General features: G+C 31.8%; 1 protein-coding gene across 2 annotated transcripts in view; it reads right to left on the reverse strand.

Annotated features, from left to right (window-relative positions):
- The window catches only part of kcc (solute carrier family 12 member kcc), a 355,477-nt gene extending 338,942 nt beyond the window's left edge, over positions 1 to 16,535 (reverse strand). For both annotated transcript variants that reach the window (XM_068770124.1, XM_068770127.1), the window contains exon 1: positions 16,297 to 16,535. In XM_068770124.1, the coding sequence (XP_068626225.1) occupies positions 16,297 to 16,417 (121 nt within the window). In that variant the 5' untranslated portion in view covers positions 16,418 to 16,535. The remainder of the gene's footprint in view (positions 1 to 16,296) is intronic.
- Positions 16,536 to 16,996: the final 461 nt, after the last annotated feature.

A 16,996-nucleotide genomic window follows, 5' to 3' on the forward strand; every position in this document is an offset into this window, starting at 1 on the left:
GCTAATGTAATTTTATACTCATTACATATTTATTTACGTATATCCATAAATTAAAATCAAATCAAATATAAGGAATAAAAATCTGGAAAGAAAACATACAAATTTCGAATTTCAAATGAAACTTGAAAGCCAAAGAGAAAAGTACTTATGTATTTGTCTAACAAAATTTTAAAACTCAAATGTAAAATGGAAATGAATTATCTCTTTTTGGACATCATTCACCAAAAGTTGATATGTGCACAATCCATACATACATTTAATTTAAAATATATACTACTCCGCTAGCTCAGTGACCCAAAGTGGGTCTTGGCCTCCGAAGCGAGAGACTTCCACTTTCCTCTACTTTGCGCCATTGTCTGCCATTGGTTGACATTCAATTCGCGCAAGTCTGCCTCAACGCGATCGATCCAGCGATACCTGGGTCTACCCACTGGTCTTCGACCCCTCGGTTTTTCCAGGTACGCTACCTTCACGCTCCGATCCGATCCCATTCGCTCCAAGTGTCCAAGCCAGCGGATTCGTTGCGCTTTATATTCGCCAATGATTTTTGGCTGTGCTACTAAAGTTTCAATTTCGGTATTCTTTAATTAATTTAATTTAATTTAAAATATATATATATATATATAAATATATATATTTTTTTTTAACGCAAAGGTGGTAAATAATTAATCGTTTCATTTAATTTTTACGTTCAAGACATTTCTATATATTTTTTCGTAGGAATGCCGAGTGGTCCCGATAGGGTCTATTGATAGAAACTCTGTGATAAAATGATCTGGTATGCAGATAAAACATGCACTTAATAAATTTTACAAAATACGTATTGTAGATTTATTCAAATAAAAATATTTGTACGAATATAACTTTGTCGCAACTTTAATGTGATTGTAAGAATAATGAATACGTTAAAACAGTTAACAAGTTACCCGTGCCGTATCCTTCGCGAGTTCGTGGTTTCATGGCATAAAGCGAACAATTTCCGAATACAATCGCAGAACAATCAGATTCCATAATTCGTGAAGGTCAGCGCTAGGTCGTTGTTTCATAACTTATGCTGTAGACGCTCGGCAATGTATTTTTTTAATGTTATGTAAATATTAACCACGGATTTTTCTTACACGGATTTATAAAGCAAACAACCGTACTGTTTCGATGACGTAAATATTACTTGCCCACAATTCACAAACAGAATCACATGTATCAGCTATAGAAAACTTATTATCTTCTTATTTTGAAAACTAGCAACCATGTAAAATAATTAAAGAACGTTGAAAGCATCGTCGATTTATTAATGAAACGTTAACCATTGGATGTCTTTGCTTTTGAGAGTTGGTATGCATGTTAATCATTAGGAAATGAATTAAAAAATAAAACACTTTAACTATACAAGCTTGTTATATAAAATTTGTTACACATTTCTCTATGTTCCATAAAATTAATAACTCTTTATTTCCAAATTATGATGTTTAAATTAATTAAAAAGTAAACAAAAAAAAAGTTTAAATCCAATAATAGTAAAAAAGTTTTAAGTGATAATAAAGCTTGAAAATGAATTGTTTTAACTACTGCATCAAAATGCGTGATTGTAGGCAAATCACGAATCAGAATAACATACTGCGATCGCCCACTCGTATGCCAAAAGTGGCGATTATGGTATATTTCTCATACATATCTTTGGGGGAGTTCCATGGCTTACAGAAGGTCATGTCATCATGAAAAAACCGGTCTTTACTTAGCCGTTTTTGTTTTAAATTTGGTTCAAATATTTATCAAATTTAGGACAAGTAAGGCTCTTGTTTTCATGGCATACACTATAACTAATCCTTAACGTATAACAATACGAATAAAGAAAAAATTTAATAACACAGTGTTTCAAATCCCTGAACAGATATAACCTCTTTACAACTAGGAATATACTGCTTTCTTTTGTAATACAACAAGTAATGATTTAACGAATAATATTAAACTGTCTTTATTAATTTAAAGTTAAATTAGTATTCTAGGAACATGAATACCTTAATTAATAGACGTAACACAATCTTTTAACCAGCAAAGAAAGTTAAAAAAATTGTCGCTTTACTACAAAGTTGTAAAGACATTAATTATAAGCTAAATTCAACAGACGAAGACAGTTAAAATGTTAATGCAAATAAGGAAAAAAAGTAAAGTAAGAATCTATTTTTATTACAGTTTACGAAAGTTCTAGCAATCGTTTAAAATCTGCACAGAAAATATTACTCTACATAAAATGATGATACTTGAATTTGCATCTCGACGTTTCAATACTATACTGAATTACAATGTAAAGAATACGTCACCGACTTCGTCGATCATTTTTTGATATGAAAATTTAATTTCTATTTAAAATGTACCCAGCTGTTACAAGTTTCATACAACAATGATTATCTCCTTAACATTTTACTTAAGTATTGATTGATGCACATGATCAAATAGGTTTAGTGTCTCCTGTTTTCTGACTTGAATAAGTCCATTTCCAAAATTGCAAATATAATAAATTCTTCGAGCCAGAGACTCACGAGGCGGGGATGACCCAGGGGCGAATGAAAATATAATACACCTAATAAATGAGTCCACAGCAATAAAAAAACAAAGGACCTTACATAAATAAACATGAGTTTGTAACATGTCGTAAGCAGCTAGCAAGTTATTAAAAACAAATAAATTGTTGAATAGAAACTCGTTAAAGATATATCATATATATGATACATGCTCGAGATAGATATGGAACGTTATAAGATATTTTTAAGTAATTGGTATAGCAGCTGAACTGACTTCTGTTATTTAGTTTTGCAAGAAAACAAAAGCAGTTTATATATATTCAATGGTTATAATAATAAACATCAATATATAATCCCGGGATACATATATAATTCACACTGTGTGTGTGAGAATATATATAATATAGAATTACCAATGCCACAAATAATTTTCCAGAAGTTAAACAGCACTGTCCTCTGCGTATCATAATATTACACTGGGATCACCAAGTCGCAGGTCAAGCGTAGCAATTATGGTATATCCTTCCCTAGGAAACCTATAAGAGAGGTCCTTGAAGTGACCGCCTAGGAACGGAAACGATGACGACGATACACTAAACAGATGAAGTAATGCTACTAAAATTATAAACAGTAGTGTCCATAACTACTAACATTATGTTAACTTAATAAATAGTTAAAAAATAAAAAATAACGTGTCAAAGCCTCGTTCTTATGATTGTCCTGTCTCATGGACTTATTTTATATTATTTAAAAATCTCCTAAATCAATGTTTTTTTTTTTGCAAACTCTTGTTCCCTTAATCTTATTTTATGACTTTTTCTCCTTAAAATATTTTAGCATTCTCTATCTCGCATTCATCGTAATTCCTTCTATTCTCTCTTCTCCCATTTTTCATATTATCTATTATTCTCACGGCTTGCACTTCATAACATTAAAGCATCGCCTCCCATCGTTCGCCACATTTCCTGCAATTTTCGTTTTTTACGTTTTTACAATTTTATTTCTAATTTTCATTTGTCGTTATCCCCCATTATTTAATGTTTTTTTTATAAATAATTGTTTATATTTACAACTTGAAATTTATCTTATTTCATTTTCGCAATTTATTTCTTGCCTATATTTTCTTCTTACCCAAGTTTTATTTTGTTTTTTGGATTATACATTACTTTTATTACAATTTCGCGGAAAGTTGCAACCAATTCTATCATCTGTCAATTTTTCTCCCAACTCTATCTCATAATCCTCTCTTTTACCTCCGTATGTAGAACAGCAAGTGATTAATCGCAGGCGAGTGATAAACCAGAGCTAGATTACTATGCTTACCTAATACCTGACCAGATCTTCATTTATCATAATTTTCGTTAAAAGACAAACACATTTAATTTAAGGTGAGTAAATAATTACATAAAATATTTATGTTTCATACCATTTTATTTCTACGAGGCAAAACTTGTTTATTACAATAATTTTATGCGCAACGACTTAGCACGGTACAACAGATAGATCACATGACTTAATTAAATATTGATTTCATTTGCATTACATTATCAATCCTGTTATACTCTTATTAGTGCAACACAATCATCCTTCCAGAGAAGTTAGGAGTCGTATTCCCAGTCCAGCGCTTAAAGTGTTAATATACGCGGGTCAAGTGTTAATTTACATAATTAAAGTTATCTTTCGTTTTTTTTTTATAAATATATAATAAAGAATGTGCATTTTGGTTAATAATATAATGAGCTTTATTTTTTCTTTAAATTTTTGGCCAGAGACTGTTGTCCCAGGTATATACGAGCATAATCGTCTGCAACTTCGAGCGTAGTACCTTCGTCAGCTATATGAGGAGACACAATATATATGTACAGTAGCCAACAACATCGTCTTGTGAATTCATTTTAGGGCCCGCTTTTCTGGAAGCGCTTCTAAAACCATAGAGCGTTGTACCCAGGTCATCCGTGGTCTCAGCCATAATGACTATATCGTCAGAAAACCGAAGGCGAATGATGTATTCGTCGTTTATATTGACGTCGACTACAGTTATATCCGAACGGTCCTCGATTGGTGATAACAAGCCGGTAGATGGGTCGTAGGTAAGCCCCCCGCTAAACTGTCAACTTTGTCAAGGTCACGAGAATTAGTTGGATACGGGTAGTATAAGACCGGGCATTGTGGCGATTTTTGAGGGCAGCCTGTGCTTTGCAATGGGCGTCTGTCGGCTAGTGTGATGATACCCCTTAGTTCTAAAACACCCTAACCTAACTATATGTGAATGCCTTTCGGTAATCGAAGCTATTGCACACAATCAAAAAGTATTACTATAGAAAACTTTGAGAATCAAAGTTTATTTGAACATAATTTTATGAACTATTTATAGCAATGCATTCTGTAAAATAAGAAGGAAGTATATTTTTTATATTGATAATATACCCTGTTCACTTCTAAATTTCATGTCAATATGGAAATATTTGTTAACATTTTTCAAGTTAATGTCATTGAATACAAAAACGTATTCATAATGTTCTCCTGTTACATAGGAATATTATTTTGTGTCACGCAAGCGACGAGGAATGATAAATGACAAAGAATTTACCCCTCACAGTTTATCTATACACGTGTGTCAGAACTTGTACCAAAAATTAAATCATCGGCGAAGACATCGAAGAAGAAATCGAACGTGTAAGCTAGTAGTAAAAAACCTTTGAATGTATTATTCGTAACGGGCAGGTTTTGATTGCATTAAAAAGGTTATATTTTAAAAAAAGAAACAAGTTAATGTAATTTTGCTTGGGGTTGTTTTTCATTCCGTCAGAAAAAAAATATGCGAATCTAATGAAGAAATTAAATACGATTCAAATTTTATTTTTAAAAAAGGAAAAATGTAACGCAAGCTACGAAAAAAATTGCGACGTTTATGGAACAAATTTAGTGTCATTAGCATAAAATTAGTTTAGTTCAGAATGGCCCTTGCACACTTTTGGTAAATGTAAATAAACTATAGATAGATATAAATGAACTTAGAAAAAAAATTCTATATTAACGAACTGGTTACACTTTGCCAAGGGACTTGTTACTTTGTTACTCTTTGTATACACGTTTTACGACATAACAGCTCCTCTAAGTGAGAGGTTAAGCGTTAAAGTTTTAGACCTCTTTACAACAATAAAGCTCAAAGGTAGCCTCAGAAGCCTGGACTCGGGCTGCTACATGTTTTGGATTGAAACCAACGTTTTTAATTAACTACCCCGCAAAGACAAATCTATTACTCTGGGTGTCTCATGATGATTATATAATTCTGAAGTAATAGTACAGGTATCGAGGCTACAAAAACATTTATTACGGAACATCCTGTATTAAACTAGGTTACTCTTTACATCACGTACCTGAAGATAAACTTGAGAATAAAAATAAGAAGAGAATTAAAGCTTATTTAAACGTTCTAGATAACGTTAAGAACTATTTATGACATTGTGTTCCGTAACATAAAAAACAATTCTTTTAATTAAAGCAATCACGTTATTAACTGTATTAAAAATATATTTTATTTCATAAATTTATTGATACATCAGCAAAGATTTTAAATAACATAATCATCATAACGATTAGAATTTCAGCCGTAATACGTCCACAGCTGAACTTAGATTCCCATAGACTTTCAATAGACCGGTTGAAAAGGCCTGTATCCAATGTTTTTTGTATGTGCACATCCTACGCTGTGCTCGCCGGTTCTCGGTCTCTATTCAAGAAACTAAAGACTTCTACACGTTGTTATCATCAACAGTTCGCTGGTCTATGCCTATAAAATGTTTCTAATGAGCGAACGCACTGTAATATGACAACTCAAAACACAAAATGCAAAATCCTTTCAAAGAGATTTTTTTTTAAATTATTAAAGTATTTCAATAAGTATACAACTGAGACATTATTTTTTTAAATGTTAATTATGACGTGCGGATATCATTTTTTTATTTCATATTTACTGTATTTTAATCACGTCTCATAAGTATTTATCAAAAAAAAAAACAAGTCTACTCTTTATTTTTTACTCGTTTACTCTTGACCGATTAAACTTCTACATCATCTTATTTTTCCAAGTCACATCGCACGCAAACATTCAGGGTTGAATTTAAGGAGGCCCTCACCTGATCAGTCGATTGTAAAGCTGGAGGACTTCTAGATTTACGGCTTTCACTCTACACTGGATAAAAAAGTCTCCGCAAATTATCGTTCTTATTTCCAAACGAAAAAATAGCTAAAGTATTTCAAAAATCGATCGAGAACAATTATCGTTACGTGATGTCGAGTTCTTGAAGAATGAAGGCATTATTCTGGTGCTACTACCACAAATTTACATCTCTTCTATACATATATTTATTTTTCTTATAATAAAGAACAAGTCATAGAAAGAAAATTTTTGAATACATTAATCACCCATCCATTATTCTTAAAAAACAATATTTAAATATTTTGTTTTTCTTAAATATTGTATATTTAATAGTTTTATAAATTGTTTGATGCCGTAAAAAGTTATAGAAAATTTAATGAAATTTGACATGTAAATCTACAATCTAATCAACGATTCCTGGTTGGTTACTTGTTACGATACCAGATTTTTTTACGATGCCAGATAACAGTTTCAGCTCCATTATATCGGTAAGGAAATGCTAAATGAAAACATCGTAAGGAAATCAGAATAACTTTGGACTAAAAGGACATAGATTTGTGATATAACAGTCCGCACCAGATCTACTTGGAGATTATAACCAGAGCTTTGTCTCTAAGAGTGAGAGATTATAGATTAGACTTATAAAGAATATACAACAAAATATTATATCGCACGCATGACTAAAAATGCTTACGCAAGATGCAATGATTTATAATTTATGTAAATAATAAACAACTACTCATTCAAGACAAGAGGTCATAATCACAGATGAAAAATGTTTCAAAATGAGCAATGATTATCTTCGGTCTACTGTTAGTCCTAGCTTTATTTAGATCTCTATTTTATTTACATATGTTGCTATTCTTATGCTCATACTAGTTAGTCAACTGTCATCGAATTAGATAAAGAGAAATTAGAAAAAGAGATTAGATTAAAGAATAATTGTTGGTTACAATGACAAAATGTGAAGATTGTCATATATGACCACAACACGTGCAGCACATTATGTACCCAGGTGAAGAGATAGTGACCGCTTTATTACGAGGTTCAGGCCGCTTGTTTACATCGAGATAAGCAAAGCCGCCCACCTAACTTGAGGCAAAAATTAATTTACTTAAAATTTTACTTAATATCTGCTTACAATTTAAGATTACAAGATGAAACCGCTCTCTTTTCTTATTTATTAACTATTCTATTTCCTTACACAAAAATACGTACAGTAATAGTGCAATAACAATACGGAAATATAATTGGCGGTCTTATCACATTGCGCGATTTATTGCAGACAAATTTTAGGTGGATCAGAAAAATATTGTATTATAATACAGGGATGTAAACTGATACGAAATAGCAGATATAGATAGAGAAACAGATATTGCTACTGTTGTAAAAATAACTGATAATGTAATTGTTAAATGTGGACCGACGAATAAAGGTCGCGGAAAGTCGCGGTCATCGTGGCGATGTTTGAGAAAGGCCTATGCCTTGCAACGAGCATCTGTCGACTGACACAATATTTAATTAAACGCTTAAGTTATTACATAAGTAAAATTAAACAATATTTCGCGTACTAATTAACATTCCATTGCCTATCTATCATGAATTAATAATGTGTTTTAAAAGGAAATAGAGGTATTTCATAATACCCATTTCGGACCTACTATCGCCTCTATTTTTTTGTGATCACTTAGTATAAGTACCTCCTCTGTGTTCTATGGCTCTATCCTTCATATTTATCTAACGTTTAGCCAACGCAGTAGGAAAATATGTAAAATCCCCATGATATTTTACACACAATTTATTTATTATTTAATCTATATCCGTCTAATTATTAATACACCATTACTATTTCATTCATATGAACTTCTAGCATCGAAGTAAAGACAGAGTTAAAGAGTTGGCACGAGATTCTCTGAACATGGACCTTCACCTGGATCTTCGACTTCAATATGCTGCACTACCGAAGATTATTGTCAAGCGTACAGTGAATTTGGTTCCACCAATTGATGGGACCTCTTCTCTCGAACATTCGCTTTTGACTTTTCCAGTCACCGTCAGTTGTCTATGTGCCCAAAAAACTTTAAAACCCGGCGCAGGTCGATAGTAAAATCTTGGTATTGATCGATTAAAATAGACTCGAATGTACGGGATACAGAGTTTCCAGCATCTCAAGCAGCATCAGCATTGTTTCTGTAAAAGTTTTAGCTGTTAACCTTTTACAGCTTCGTCGGTATTGACTTCACGGAACAGAAGAGTTCGTGAACTTTTGAAAAAAAACTTTCTTGGGTAATCACATTCCAATAGTACAATGACGTTCGCACGTAGATAGCAGCTCCACCCATGTAGAGTTTTGTAGTGTCTCCAGAACCACATCTTCGGAGTAACTATACAGCCTCATTGTCAGCCTTTTTACAGATCCACATATCTGACACCTACTATTGATATAAATTTCTTTAACATAAACCAGAAGAAGACAATACCATAATTTTTACATTAATATTTTATACATGCATTGAATGCATCGTCTGCAACATCATTAAGTAATGAATAAGATTAAATGAATAACTTAAATTACGATATTAAGGTTTTACTTCCGATTTCTGTGATTAAAAAATTTGCCCAAAGAATTTATTGAATGAGAATAAATTACAAAAAATGGTTGATGTTTTGTAAAATTAGACAAGTTATTTTTAACGTGTCACTGTTAGGATAAACTTAAATCGAACGAAAGCCTTTAAATGTCGCCAAGTAGAAGTAATACTTCAGTAAATGAGGTACTAAAATCGATGTCTTACTTTAGTCTGTACAGCTTTATAATAAAAAGAGTATCTGAAATGTTTTTCGCTTTTTTTTTAACTGAACCAGCAAATGAAATTCATAGATTTAGTGTAAACATATAAGGAACGATAAATAAAAATTAAATTGTTTGGTTAATTATATAACGCTCGGTTCTTTAAGAACGTATTATCAAAATCTACGTTAAAGTTTGTATTACGTATTGTGTGTCAGCAACATTACAAATTTGGTGGTTAATATGTCGGTCAAAACATTTCTGCTGCTGCTCTTTAAGCGACAACTTTCGCTCGGACGCATTTGCGAAACTTTAACAATTATGAAACAACTTTTGCACGTGACATCGTCCGGGGTTGAGTTTTGCGCGACCCTAATTCGTATAATTGTATTAATTGTAATTTCTTTCGGCGACTTCCAAACGAAAAACTTTGTCGCAAACTAATATTTCGAAATTATTCAGGTTAAATTTTTTGTTCGTATCAGCCAATGTTATAGCGACAACAATTATTTTTTAAATGAAAAATGAAATTTTAATTTGTTAACAATTAATAAAGTCGAAATAAGGGAAATTGCAGAAGAACCAAGGTCACCGACGTAGTTCAAAAGAATGCTCTTTTATAGTGGCAGTATTTTGGACGCATCGCTCGTGTAATCGATGGCCGTTGGAGCTGAATGTTTCTCGAGTAACAGCCATGAAGTGGTTGACGCGGCGTGAGTTGTCCCCCTACTAGACGAGATAGTCAAAATTGCGGTAAGTCTCTAGATGAGGACAGTGCAAGACCGGTTATTGTTACAATCTTTGTGGAAGGTCTTTGCCTTATAGTGAAAGTCTATTGGCTGAAAGATTATAATGATACTAATATTAACACTAACTATTAAATATATTATAAATTCTTCATTCATTCAAAACGAACATAGATGATAATAGATTTGAAAAAAATGCTTTGTGTAAATATTTCTCTGTTCGTAACTCGATTCAAAATATATTACAAAACGTTCGCTATCACTCTAAATAAATTTTCAACGTCTCATATTCTTCACAAAGTTTTAAATTCATTTTATAAAACAGTACGCATTTGGGTCTTCCTATCACTTTTCACGAATGCAAAGTTTATTTTTAGAAGCGTTTAAATTCTGTGCATGAAATCCGGCTTCGTGTAATTTTCCTGCTGAATTTTATTTACCGGTGCTGCGGTTTTACTTTAAACACGTTTGTTATTAAGCTCCTTTGACGCTACATAATATTTGCGTCATGAATACACATATGTCACATCATTATATGTAGGATCTAATAAAAAATGCGACCAATTCTTTAGTAAAATCGTTGTATATTGTCTTTTAATATATGTTCATCTAAAAAGATTGGCAGCAGAACCTAGATCATAAGCGTAGATCGAAGAATAACTCATCTGGAGTACTGGTGGCACATCCTTTGTACAACCGACTGCCGTTGGGATCGAAAGGTTCTCGTGTGGCTACGAAGCACCGGTAGTCGCGGCGTCGGTAGGTTAGGAGGACCGACGACATAGTATAGTAAGATCTGGGGAAATTGCTGACATAGTAAGATCTGGGGAAATTGCTGTATACGAGCAGCGCAACACCGGTCATCGCCGTTATCTTAAGGAGAGAGTTATAACTTGCATTGGGCGTCTATCGGCTTAAAGATGATTTTGATATCAATCAAACGTAAGAATCCAATCACAGTTTAACTCATTTAATCTCAAGCTATGCAAGAACACACTTTATTTCATTCAGACCCTAGATCTTATTCTTTAGCTTTTATATTCACTCACTGGACCGATCTTGACAATCCTGTTTACATTTGTTTCAAAAACTTTTGTATTATTATCATTGTAATCGTAATAGTAATTTAATTAGTAATTATCTTTAACTTTGTATTTTTTAAATTTAATGTAGTATATAGAAGTTCTTTTTTTGTAACTGAAATTGTAATTTGAAATAGTTTTAATCATTCTTGCGCGTTTGAGGGAGATTTGAATTCGAATGCGGTCAGTAATGTTGCTATCGTCATTGTCCCTCAGCTGATTTTGATGAACAAATACGTGCACTTTCGTCTACACCGTGGCTGGCTGCGAAATACTGAGAGCTGTCGATCACGTAGAAGCCATCGATACACGCTTTTAGCGGGTTGTGAAGTACCACCGGCTTATATTTCAAAATAATTGAAAACAAAATATTGTAACCGTAGTGGCCAGAAATACGAAGCGTTTTTACGGGAACCCTTCTTGTGATATGAAACTATACCATCCATTAGCAAAATAATTTCACTAAGTATGACGCCTTCGAGCCGTAACATAATAATGTTGACACACTATTACTTAGCGGCTAATATAAATTGGACGAGGTAACGAATAAGATGAATGAAGAGAATTTTTGATGGTAACCCCTAATCCCTTGTGTAGGAGGATATCTAGGTAATTACATGATATTAAAATTATTAAGCGATCTTAATACTTAATAATAAAACTTATAAAATGGCTACTTTTTTATCTCTCGGCAATCGTGATTAAAATATTTAGATTTCTTAAAAACAACGGCAGTTAAATTAAATCTAAAGTTAAAAGATTGTTATTAAGTAAATCTCGTTTTAGCACTTAAATGCTGTTTGGTTTTTAGTTGATCGACATGTGTGAACTTTGATTTGATGATTCATTTATACTATTGATATTAGAATGTTTACATAAAACATTATTAAATTTCAATTAAAAAAGAGCACTTATTGAGTGTGTAGCCGGCTTTTTTACAGCGAATCAGCATTCCGAGCTGGCAAACCACTTATAATGTTATAATAAATGACAATTTAAATGGGCATATAAATGCCTACTGGAATAAAGATATTTAGAATTTAAATTTACGGAAGGAATTAATGAGGTGGCATGACTATTCTCCTTATAAAGATTAAGGGGCAAGCAGCTTCTTTCAAATATAAAATACAAATACTTTCTTTAAATTGATTTATCATATTTTTAATTACATTTGCTTCGCAATAATATTCCAAATATACACATATTTCATTTTTATATATTATTTTATACAGATTGATTCATGAATTTAATTTCATTGTTATATAATAACGGAATGAAATCGAGAGTTTAAAAAATATTATTTCTCACAAAGAACCCTAGGACTAAGTTACGTTTACGGGATTTAGTCTAAGCGCATTCTGCGTTCTGAGCCCTCAAGCTTGCAGATTTTATTAATGTCAATAAAGCAATAGACCGGACTAAAAAAAGACCTTATCTTTTGATTACTTCCATACATATCTTATACCGGCAGACAAAAGTAAATTTTTTTGGCTTTGTCAATTTGCATATTTGGTAGACACGGTTTCTGGTGTCCTGTCTCCGCAAATCGATTTTTTTTATAAATAAAATGTCTTAGAAACGTCGAGGTACCTTGACTTACCTAAGTAGATATTTCAAATGGCAGACCTAAAATTACATCACTAGTTACGAACAACTTTCTGATAAAAATAAGCTACAAATTAACAGTTTCTAAGCGACGTAACGATGAAACGTGATCTTATTTTATTACTTTAAAATGTTTTATGAATACTTGCTACTTCAATAAAGATACTAAAGTCTACATGATAGTAAAGTTACTATGCCATCGCCAGAAAAGACTTGAAAAGTATGTTTTTTTCTATAGTCCTTTGAACGGTTTTAAATTTGCAAAACAACTCGATAAGTCCACGATTCATAATAACATTTACCACATTTGTGGTTTGCGGCACCAAAGCAATAATACTTAATGATATATATTTATTACTATAAATTTATACTTTATATTACTAGTGAATGCTAGTAAAATAAAGAATAAATTTATAATAATATTATGGAGTAATCTTTCTTTAAATAAACATTCAAGTTAAACAATTCGCTTCACCACGCATAGTCTACTAAAATACTGAATATCTCTCCATATTACTACCAACATTTACCATTGTGATAAAACTTATATAAACAGATAATTTGGTACTCTATGTGAGTACAAAAAATAGTCTTTTACAAAAATAATTTAAGCAACGAAATGTCACTATTGACTGATACGGAATCAGATAAGGTGTGACTTAGGCTAAATTTATTATTTAAATAATTATCTACTAAGGATCATTCATTGTGCATATCATGACAAGAAAGAATTTTGATACAAACTAGATAAAGCTTGCCTTATCCTTTATCCTTTATCTTTTTAAGCTAGGAGGTTTCCAAACGCGCCCTCATCGAAGAGTCAACAACAAACTCAAAAGTTTATTTTTAATTATTAACCGCAATGATCTCCGTTATTTCGTTCCGGTTTACGAAAGTATGCAAAACAATGTTGTAACAACGATATATGTTTTTCAGTCATGATTAAATAGCTTTCAAATGCTAACCCATCGTAACATTAGGTGGTTAAATGCACAACCAGATTATGGTTATAAGCCTATATAATCATTTGTTTAAGCGAAAAAAAGGAATCTATCCTATTTCGTGACTGTACGCATTATAAATTATGTAAAATCTTTTTAACATCTTTATTTTTACATAAGTCATACCACATGTAATTAGCCTAGTCAGGTTTATGTCGAAGCCTAATATTAAATATTATAAAAAATAATGCAACACAATTGTTACACACTATTATTTAATAATAAATAAAATAAAAAAACAGAAAATTTTTAAGCAGATTTTTCCTTACATTTTTATTTGAATTTCGATATTAACGCTCAACTACGATCAAGGTTACCTAACCTGTTTTACTAACATCAAGTTCTCCCCTATTTATCTGGTACTTACAATAGCCCCCTTTAAAGGGGTCCAACCCTCCGTAATCCCTTTTTAATACATGAATATAAATATTGGGGGAATGATCTAGTAGCGTATAACAATATAATATATTAAAAAATTATATCCATTATAACAACAATATTAAAGTAATGATAACCTAAAATTTATTCCTATCTTCAATAATAATTAACTAGATAACCATACTAAACAACTTAAATGGATAAAGTAACCGACCTGGCAGCCCAGCGAAATGGCAAGTCAAAGTGGCCACACAGCGGGCAGAATAGATAGCCGCTGAGTTCGTAAGGTTTTGAAATGGAGGACCGACGATCTTGGTGAAGCAATCGAAAGACTTTGAATGTATATCGTTTCCTATCGATCTTATTAGTGGTTTATGACCAAGGTCAATATCCAGCAGGAATTTTTAATTAATATCGGTGTTTACAAAAAAGAACAAAATAAAAACCAAATAAGGACTCGAAGTCGTAAACCCTTTACTAAGTATATGATAATATAGTAATGTGATAGTTAAAACAAATCTGTGATATCTTGGGTATTCAGGAAAGGGATATAAGAAGATGTCTGAACGAAATGCAAACACTGTAAAGTGACAGATATGAAGCAAGAAAAGAAAATGCAATAAATATGTCCAGCTGTAGAAGCCCTGCGGCTTAAATGATGATGATGAAAAGAAATTAGTGTCTCCTAAAAAGAGACACCCAAATCTGTTGATGTTAAATATTTAATCGAAGTTAATATTATTATACCTTTTTGTATTATATATAATAAAATAAATAAAATATATTTAAAAATAAAAACGTTGCGTAGTTTTCAAACTAAACCGCAATCATTTGAGAAGTGGTAACCACATAACAATCGGCTGACCAAATTTCCCTGAATACGTTCACAAGTACGTTTAAATAAAAAAAAATGCTCAATTCATAATAATTATTTCAAACCAGCGATAATTGGACTAAATTTTACTTGCGATAATTTGAAGTGTATTTTTTTTGAGATTCAAAATTTTAATTAATTTCTAAAGGATTTATTCTGAAAAGAAAATTCTAGTGTTAATAAATGTATAACATTTAGAATTTGATAGACTCTAATTTTCTTTTCTATTAAAAATGATAGATAATGAGATAGTTTAAACGAAATACTAGCGAAGATATAAACAAGAGAAATAATATTCTTGAGAATAAAGAGCGTAATACGGTTAGGTAGCTAATGGTTAACATAAATAAAAATTATGATTTGAAATATGCTTTAAAACATATATATTTGATTACGTCTTATCGTCCGATGCTTTAAAATCCGAAAAATAAAGGTTCAAATGTTTTTTTACCTTTGAGCCATGTAAGTAGCTATCATTATGTCACAATATTGCCGCCAAACATTTCTAAGGTCGACCTTCGTAGCAATCTGCATAACACTTACCGAGTCCAGAATATATTAATGTTTTACTAGCCAATTTCGGATCTGAGTTCTGAGTTCGACAAGGCTGTAAAAACCGTTAAAAGCGCCATTGTTATCAGCTATGAGACTTCCACAACGTCACTTCCATGTGTTTCCAAAAATACCCTTTGGAAACGTATTTCATCCAACATCGTGCGACGACTTTAAGATGGTTATCTATCTAGTTTGTGCCTTGTGCCTTGTTCCGTGCTTTGTAGCCTGTCCACTATCACTTTTACTAGCCTATTCACTAGCCTTTGTCGGTAACTCACGATCGTCTATAGATCACTCCATAGTAGTAAATAAATAGTAGTTTCTAAACATCACCTATTTTAGGAAAGAAGAACGCACTAGATAGTATATTTACCAAGTTAATATAACGGACGATGTGCACAATCATTGCAGACACATTATATTTACACACTAGGTGTTATATGCAAGTCATAGTGTACTTTATTCCATTAAAAGTAATCATTAATAATGTCACTGCCTTTTAAAAAAATTCTATCAAGAAAGTTTTAATGCAGATTAAAAAGAAGATGTTCGCTTTTCAAATTTCTTCCCTGAAATCACTCACCTGAATCTGGCAGCAGCTTTCCTTTCAATTCAACGTCGCTCTCCGCCGACGTTGCGCCGTAATTTTTATAGGTCTTCCCCGAGGGCTCATCAAACTTCGTCACCTTAAAGCGCTCCGACATTTTCACTTATTATTCTATTAATTGTACATTAATTTTCGCAGGGAATTTTATTTACACTAAATGCACAAACGAACACTGATGATATGCAAACACTTAGATATGTATTAAAAGTTTTTTTTATTTAACTAAAGAGTTTCACAAATTGCACATTTTCACACTTATTTGCTTTTTATAGTCATTCCTGCTAATCAGATAACTGCGGTAAAGATTAACTAGCTTTATATAAAAACTATAACTTTTTATTAATCATGTTTTTCATAACATAAGTTTTTAATATTGGTACTAAATACTTTATTTTTAAAGACGGCAGGTCACAACAAGTACAAAGATTTGACAATATCATCGTAGGAAAATAATGTTCAATTCATCATTTGTTTGAGTCTGATATAAAAAATAAACCACATTCTCGTAGTTGTAAAAACAATAACTCCGTTATGAACCATTTTAATGTTCCCGATTCATGCGTAAAAGCTTTTGTAAAAGCTTTTTGTAAATTATTATAAAATATAACTCAAATGGAAAAGTGCTTATAAAATCATTGTAACAAAATTGTAAGTTTACGCTTCGGTTACAAAAACT

This window comes from Battus philenor, unplaced genomic scaffold (genome assembly GCF_028537555.1).
Source record: "Battus philenor isolate CCGP_79_NKW_IND1 unplaced genomic scaffold, ilBatPhil1.0.hap1 SCAF_3, whole genome shotgun sequence".
NCBI classification, from domain to species: domain Eukaryota; kingdom Metazoa; phylum Arthropoda; class Insecta; order Lepidoptera; family Papilionidae; genus Battus; species Battus philenor.